General features: G+C 33.1%; 1 protein-coding gene across 2 annotated transcripts; it reads right to left on the reverse strand.

Moving 5' to 3' along the window:
* Positions 1 to 740: 740 nt before the first annotated feature.
* Positions 741 to 8015, reverse strand: LOC110600110 (LON peptidase N-terminal domain and RING finger protein 1). Of its 2 annotated transcripts, XM_021736847.2 has the most exons (20): positions 7743 to 8015; positions 7505 to 7521; positions 7355 to 7391; positions 6827 to 6928; positions 6333 to 6415; positions 6083 to 6167; positions 5896 to 5982; positions 5718 to 5779; positions 5381 to 5571; positions 5235 to 5295; positions 4381 to 4558; positions 3323 to 3361; positions 3158 to 3219; positions 2989 to 3025; positions 2594 to 2643; positions 2421 to 2478; positions 1769 to 1844; positions 1441 to 1520; positions 1291 to 1359; positions 741 to 959 (listed from the first exon to the last, which is right to left on the reverse strand). In XM_021736847.2, exons 1-20 carry the CDS (start codon positions 7806 to 7808, stop codon positions 900 to 902), a joined length of 1500 nt encoding a protein of 499 aa, XP_021592539.1. In that variant the 5' UTR covers positions 7809 to 8015; the 3' UTR covers positions 741 to 899. The 2 variants fall into 2 exon arrangements, with proteins under 2 accessions (XP_021592539.1, XP_021592540.1); XM_021736848.2 differs by lacking the exons at positions 7355 to 7391; positions 7505 to 7521 and having other exon boundaries at positions 7743 to 8014.
* Between the last annotated feature and the right edge of the window lie 286 nt (positions 8016 to 8301).

Raw genomic sequence — 8301 nt, forward strand, 5'->3', positions numbered from 1 at the left:
AAAAAAATTTTAGACTATTTATTTAACGTATAAAATGCTTTTTAAAGAATTATTTTTAAAAAAAAGTTATCTTTCATGTTTGATTATAAGATTAAAAAATAAAAGATGTTAAATAAGTTTACGTGTAAAAAATTTAGTAGTTAATATTAAAAAAGGAATTTAATTTTCTTTTTAATCATTAAAATATTTTTAATTTCTTTAAGTGGCTCTAATGTTAGAAAATAATGAAAATATTTTAAACGAAGCTTTAAGAGATTCTTTAACCATTAGAGTATAGTTTGATCATCTAAATAATCATTTTTCTTTTTCTTTTTCTTTTTTTTAAAATCCCAACTCTTCAAAGTTCAAACATGCAGATACTGGGCTTTTGTTTCCACCACTAACACGTATGACTAGCACTTACGACATTAGATGGTGAATTTTACCGAGTAGTTGCTAAAAATATGAGGCATTTCATTTATTGAAAATTAAAAACTACATTGACTTTGGTTTGAAATAAAAAATTTCACCAAAATTCAATTTAATTCAATCAAATTTTTTATTTAAAATAAAAAAATCAATTTTTTTTTAACTTACAAAATTTTAAAAATTTTAAATAAAATAAATTCATATATAATTTTGCAAGAATTCATTTTTTTACAAAATAAATTGGGAGAAAGATGGAGTCTTCATATGAAAACTATTCTAAAGCAAACATATAGGGTTGTAATTAAATCAAGGGCGATGACGCGACCTAAATCTATGTGAAAATTGGATTTTTCCTGTATCGCCAAATTCTAGTTTGAAGACTTAACTTGTTACGAAAAAAGGAAAGGATCCACGATCATGTGGATCAGAGAATGTTGATTATACAATTTGATAGCTTGTGAAGCATTCAATCTACAAATATGTGAAGTATATTATTGCACGCTGCAGCCCTGTTCTGCTGCTCTAAGATAAACCAATCCTCGTTTTATCCTCTGCAAAAGAAATTGGAACGAAAAATAGTGAGAAAAATGTTAAGTCCTAAGAGCAGCTTTGAGGTCATTCAACATGTCAACCAGAAGTTCAGGCTCTCTCAAGGATATCCATCAATTTCAGCATCAAGAAAAGCTCGGAAAAGCGCAGCTCTAAAAAGTAAAGAACTTTATGTACTACTACAAGGCATGGAACTTTTTCCAGGCAGTCATCACCAAAGAATTTCATTCCTCTATTTGTCTTATGAGTGGGCATCGCATGAGTAACATCTTCTAACTAGTACTAAATATCAGGGAAACCAACAAAAATGTGTTAATTTCTAATTTATAGTACCTCTTCTGTATCCCTTGTGCGCAGAAGCTCCAGTTTTTCATAAGGCTTCATGTCCGATAATGTAGCAAGCTGCAGCCAAGTATGAGTCAAAATCAGAAAGTGCAGCTAATCATGTTTCATGAGCACATTTATAGTGAAAATAATCAATACCCAGAAACTGAAGCGCTCTGGATCCAACGGTGACGGCATCATCGCTTCTACACTTAATAGTTTATCAAGTCTTCTTCTGTCTGTATGAATTTATTACATAAATTGAAATAAGACTCTGCTTAATACAACACAGAAATATAGAATAACAAATCCTTTTCTTTGTGCGCTGGCAAACACTAACTGCACCCTGACTTCATGATGCAAATACAGATAACAAAATCATTAAATACAAAAATCTTGACCAAATTTTTCCATCTAAAACACCAACCAAGATGTATGTTTTAGATGGAATATATAGAACTTGCACAAGTTCATCCCAAGTGTTTACCTTGTCTTGCAGATTCCTTTACCCTCCTTAACCATGATTGCACATATTCAGCTGCATTATTTGTAACATCCTGTAACTGAAAACATCCAGAATGAATCCACAAGAGACTACTAACATGTAACAAAGGTGAGTACAATGTGAACAAAGGAATTTTAACTTGGAGATCTAAGTTTTGAATCCTATTTGGATGAGGAATATACGGTTTATGGGATTGAGGAGACTATCCTCCTCATGCTACTCAAGGATTGACGAGTCCAATAAACAACTCAACTCAAATGAAGCCCCAATCCCAAACTAATCAAGGGAACCCCCATACAAGCCACACACCGAGTGTTGTTATCCTATATCTTGAAAGGATACACAAGATATGGTGCTTGTGAAATTTCACTGACACAAGAATTGACGGAAAGTAGGTAACTTACTTCAAATTTGAAAAGTTGTGTATACGCAAAAACACCAAAAGAAAAATGAATTCCTAAGAAACGTGAATGGATCAAATACCAGTGACGAAAGGTTAAACCACTTTTTCTGCTGTTTAACTTTTCAGCATCTCTTTGACACCGAAATAAAGGAATTAAAATAAACAAAGAAAACTAACAATAATAATACAAGAAGTGGAAGAAGAACAAGAAGATAAAAGCAGCAAGCATACTTCTGCTCTCATTTTTGGTGGATCATCCTGTAACCAGTCAACCTCTGCAACGCGATACCTGCTTAAGAAATAGAAAGACATGACAACTTACAAAACAGACAGACTGAGTCTACATCCATATCTAATGCTATTGAAGAAAACAAAAATGATATTTAAAAGAAAGCCCAGCTCACCCATCTTGATCCCAAGATCGGATGATGCGAAATCTACGGCCACTTTTGACCTGCAAGAAATTACATATTATCAAATGGAATTAAACATAAACAAACAAAGACAGAAAAAAGAAATGGGAAACTTAATGGAAGACTGCCACCCTTCTCTCCCTTGAAGTCTGATATTTGGATCCTGCATGCTGAAAATTTGAAATGCATTTTCTACATCTAGTTGTCAATAAAAACAAATAATGCCATCTTATGCAAAGTGCTCATCAATTGTGAAGTCCTGTCACTTCTAGAAAATATATGTCCATAACGGGTTAAGTTATCAGATTTATTTGTTTTGTCAAGAAGACAAAAAGAGCATGATATGCAAATGTTTGTGCAGCGAATAGGAAGGATGGTATTTTTACCTCTAGATAGAATCGTCCATCTGGAAGTGGCTCACACCTATACAGAAACTAATTAACTCAGAACAAAGTCATGTTTAAGTGAAGCTGTTCAGAAAAAGTGAGAAAAGAACAACAAAAAGACAGTTAAAATTTGATAATAACAGGGAATAAATATGGACCATAAACCTACTCTGCAATCTCCACTTCACAGGCAATATCAACTATTAATCCTGTAGCAGAATCCAGGGTAACCTACAAATCATATAGAAGTCAAAGCAGTGTTGTGATTTTAGTGCCACGCAATGGTTCTCAAGGGGAAAGGAGGTGAAGGAAAGGACCACTGTCAATAATCTACCATTCCCATCCGATGATTTCCTTCCATTATCCTCCTGACCTGTCATGAAAAATAAAGAGCAGACTAACATTATCTATGCACAAAAACAATAAAAATGGAAAATCATCTCTCAGGTTTAAGTTACCATTAAAAGGAAACCAGAAAGAAAGATGGAAAGCCATAAAAGCAGCATGACACATTTACCTAGTACACTGCCAACTACTCTGGAGTTTGACCTAAGATTTCTACCATAAATTAGGACACAAGTTTTCGACAAATTCCAGATTTCTTCACTAATTTTCCTCCAAGGTAATATATTGACCAATAGGGTCCACTGTTCATATTTTCAAGGTAATATATTGTTATTTTAAATATTTCAATCCGCAATTATTTGAGTTATTTAACAATAGGTAACAATTAGTGTAACCCATTAAAAAATTACATGATCTAACTTAAACTAACCGCGCGGTTTGATTTATTGGTTAGTATTGGGTCTCTTCTAATTCTTAAGGTGGTTAATAAATTAAATCCAATAGATGTTCTTTAGGTTGTTTGTTAATTAAAGTTAATTAGCGAATGTTTCCTAATTAATTTAGGAGAGAGATTGGTTGTGAGGAACGTCTCCTATAACTAAAACTAATTTATTGGAATGAAATAAAGATATTTTTGCTTCAATGATCAATTCTCACAACAGAAATGAATCCTATTCTTCGACTGAAATTTATTTGCTTTGATTTTCTCTACATTATTGCTTATCTTAATTGTCTTGTTTTTACTTTAGTTTCACTCTTCATTAAATTTCTCCTTTTTTATTTTCATTATTTATTTTCTTAGTTATTGATTGGAGATTTTTAGTATCAATTCCTTGTTGATACGATCATATTCACCCTATACGTAATTTATATTTATTGGATTTGGATAGGTTATTTTTTGTGAATTCGACAACGATCATTAAGAGTCCTAAGATATCATGTCACAAGCATTGGTAGATGCACATGTCATATGAAGGAAAAAATCTCTATACCTTTATATCAAGTAATAGCCAAACATTTGAATTATTAATGGAATGGTTGACTCACCATTAATCTGTATCGGGGTTCAAATATGTGGAGTGAAAACTTCTGACATGGGATAACAACATCCAGAACAAATAGGGGGATCAGATCAACCCCTAAATTTGTCAAACTTTCATGCTCAGACTTCCTCTCAGCATGCTCCTCCGGGAAGTTCTTTTGTATGATGTTGTTTAGTGTCACGCTGGTAAAGTCCAAATAAATGTCATAAATTGTTGAAATAATTAAACTATACAATGTACCTCTCTTTGTTCATTGAAAGTTTTCCACTTTCTGGTTTTTCACTTTATAGTGAAACAAACTTAGATAAAAAGTTCAGCTTGCTGTAATGTGAAATATCCACAAAATAAGGATGGCCAACAAGTGAAAACAAGTAAAAGCTATCAATTCCAAAAATGAAACAGAAACTGATAGTATTAGACATTTTTAAAATCAAAACACTAAGAAACACCAAAACATCAAATTGACGGCAATAGTAAGTTAGTAACTTCAGAAACAAGAAAGTGTTTTCCGTGACATATTAATTGCTTAGCAAGCACATTAAATAAGACTATAGTCTATAAGATGAGACCAAATATTTTCCATATGCATACTTTTTTCAACTGCAAGGTCTTTAAATTTAAATTGTGCTTCATCACAATCAAGATCTTAATTTTGATAAGGTTGGCCAAAAATAACATGCTCACAATCATGCATAGATCCTAACACCTACTTTATCTCCTTCACAAGAGCCATGGCTGACTGCTTCTAGACCAACTGCAGAAACTAATTACAAAATTGAAAAGAATATGAAGTGCGTAAGGGTGCTCATTCCACAATATACTCCAGAAATGAAATAGTTACAAAGATAAGCAGCTCACCTGATTGCACATTCTCTAGGACTAATAAAGAGAACTGTTCGGCACAACGGACATCTGTTTCCTAATATTTTATACAGGGTCAGAAAAACATAAATAGATGGACGGCACTGCTGAGGCTAAGATATAAGAAACAGAAAAACACTGACTGCAATCCATTGACTGAAACAAACATGAACGGCAAAAACAATGTCCACAAGGAGTTGTAACAGGTTCATATAGTAACTTCAGGCAGAGAGTGCAATCAAAGTCATCACTACGTTCTGGTTTACCAAGGGTTCTCCTCAATGTATTAGCCCTTAATCTCTCCAAATTCTGAAGAGAAGCCCGAAGAGTATTGCTACAAATCACAGATTGCACAGCAAGTGAGATATACTAGCAATTAACCGTTCTATAGCATGAGAATCTTAAATGAACCACATAATTGAACTATCCATCCTTGAGAATTTAAATAGAAAATTATGCATCAGAGTCAATATAAAGTACCTAAAAGGATCAACTTGAAGGCCTGAAAGAAAAACATCTCGAGCCAACTCATATTTTTCCAACTGCCAATTCAAAGAAGCTGAATGTTAATTCAAGAAATGAGATACATAGAGTGTAGGAACCTCATTAGGGCTCCATCTATGCAGCTAACAGCAAAGAGAGGGCAAAGCAAGCTTACCAGGATGAGAGCACTGGCCTTTAAGATGTATGGATTCACTGAATTGTTTCTGAGGTTCATCACCTTCTCAGCATCCTTGAGTGCAAGCTGAATTAATGATTTAACACAAATTTCCTTTTCATATTTCACCAAAAAGCTTATCATGCAATTATTAATTTCCCAAAGCAAATTAAGAAAAGACATGTACTTCAGCATGCATAGTAGGATCCAGCCCATTTAATGGTTTAGATTCGGAAGCAGAAGCAGGCCTCTGTTTCAGGAATTGGCTGATCCTGGTAGCAACAATCCCATTACGGTTATCAAAATTAAGATAAAAACACTTCCTCGAGATGGATGAATGACCATCCTATTGCAATACATGGAATGGAATCAACCAAACTAAAGTGAAAGAATGAATAATCAAATGAAGACAATAATAGTATAAAGTCAAGAATAACCTGCTATAAGCAGCACTCCTGTTGCTAAGAATAATAGGATCCCCAGGTTTGACTTCATTTGCTCTTGAGTAATAATTGATAGCCTAGATAGCAAAGAGTAAACATAATATTTATATAATAAAAAATATTTCGTATCAGAACTTTAACCCCAACAATAGCTCACTTAATTTAGAATCACTACAGTAAAGCCTTAGATTAACATCCCTACTTGCTTACTGAAATTTCAGTATTAAACCATTTTTTTCATGCTAAAAAACAAGCCTAGCCTGCACTTGCCACTTCCTGGTTTCACTTTTTTCCTCATCCTGTTTCCTCCCTACTTTCCAGATGAAGAAATACATAAAAACAAGGGAGAACACACACACACACACACAAAAAAAAATAATAAGAAAATAAGAAAATAAAGAGAGAGGTATTTCAAGCAAACTGCCAAAAAAAGTGCGTGAAATATGATCAAACCTAGATGGTGAGCATAAATAGCCAAAATAGTTTACCTCCTCAAAATGATTCTCTCGGAATGCCTGATTTCCATTCTGCACCAGATCAAAAACATGAATAAACCGATCCCATGACAATGATCCTGCACCTTCATTTGCCTGCAATTTATCAAGTTTTCGCTATTTGAGAAGCGCAAACTCAATTCATTACACTCTTGAGAGAATTACAAAACGATTGGTTTCCTAGAATAGATGATTCAATCCTATCCCTCAAATTGCAAGTGAATGTAGCAAAAACTAAAGGCCCAAATCCACTTGAGGAAACATTGTCACTTTTCCAATCCAAGCATAGATTAGGAAGATACATCTGTCACATTTCACTGTATCCCTTGCAGCAACATAAGCAGCCGTATGGATTTTTTTTATGCTATTAATTGACCAAAGTTTTTCTAAAAAAGGATAACATGAAGTACTATATTTATTCCTTAATTCCTTTTGAATTTTTGTTGGTTGCTTTGTAGCAAGTAAAACAGTAAATTATGAAAAATAGAGAATTGTATCTTCTTTCTTTTTTGACAATCTCACCCTCGTCTTTATCAGCAGAACAACAGCCAGTGAGAAGCTACAAGGCAAGAGAAATAAATTAATTGTTGCCTTATCAAAAATTCTTTGCAGCTACCAAACTCTTTAATAAAAGTGACAAATGAAACAAAACAAATTTAACAACATAACCACCATGCTCCATTTGGTTTCTGAAAAAAAAAAATACAAGAAGCAGCAAATATAAGTTCACCCATTGCTGTAAAATATATGCAGTAGAATTAAGAATTATTATTTCCTCAGCTCTGATAATTGAAAAAACTCGAGTTTTCCTTCTTTTCCAGCATTTACACTCAAAAGAAGAAAACCAGCAAATCAATCAAGCTAAAAAGTTTTAAACTGAGATAAGAAAATAAGGCAAAAGAATTCCCACCCAAATATAGTCCGCTACAACGTCGAGACCTTCGAGAGCCACTCCAGGCGACGCATCAGCAGACATTGCATCAAACAGATCGTCTCAAAAGCACGCAGGCACACGCACAGAGAGAGAGAGAGAGAGGATTGAGAAATTAAAAGTGAAAATTCGACAAGAAAGTTCAAAATTGAAGAGGAAAATGGAAGGGAAAAGAGGAGAGGAGAGAGCTAAGAGCGTCGTCACCTTCTCCTCGGTATCCTTTGTTTCCACGGACCAAATTTCTGCGTCTTTATATTTGTTGTGATTTAAAAAGAAAATTCAGAAAAAAGTAGTGATTTTTTTATCGACAATTTAAAGGTTTTTTTTAGTATTTCACAAATTAATTAATTAATTAATTATTAACATAATTGAAACGATAAGTTTTATATTATTATTTTAATATCCTCTATTCATATTATTATACTCTTAATTATTTTTAAAATTAATAAATTTATTTTTTAATATATATTAAATATAAATATATTAGAAAATTAATAAATATATTACCATCTTTAAAGGACCTATAATATGAGAGGGA

The sequence above is a fragment of the Manihot esculenta genome, chromosome 14 (genome assembly GCF_001659605.2).
Source record: "Manihot esculenta cultivar AM560-2 chromosome 14, M.esculenta_v8, whole genome shotgun sequence".
Taxonomy (NCBI): domain Eukaryota; kingdom Viridiplantae; phylum Streptophyta; class Magnoliopsida; order Malpighiales; family Euphorbiaceae; genus Manihot; species Manihot esculenta.

What these genes read in the sequence shown, in the direction of transcription:
- LOC110600110 (XM_021736847.2), bottom strand. Translation starts at nt 7,808, where the DNA reads ATGTCTGCTGATGCGTCGCCTGGAGTGGCTCTCGAAGGTCTCGACGTT. An exon ending in AGGAGTGCTGCTTATAGCAG is followed by an intron (nt 6,168 to 6,332) that starts GTTATTCTTGAC and finishes TGTTGCTACCAG; the next exon opens with GATCAGCCAATTCCTGAAAC. An exon ending in ATGGACGATTCTATCTAGAG is followed by an intron (nt 2,644 to 2,988) that starts GTAAAAATACCA and finishes AATTTCTTGCAG; the next exon opens with GTCAAAAGTGGCCGTAGATT.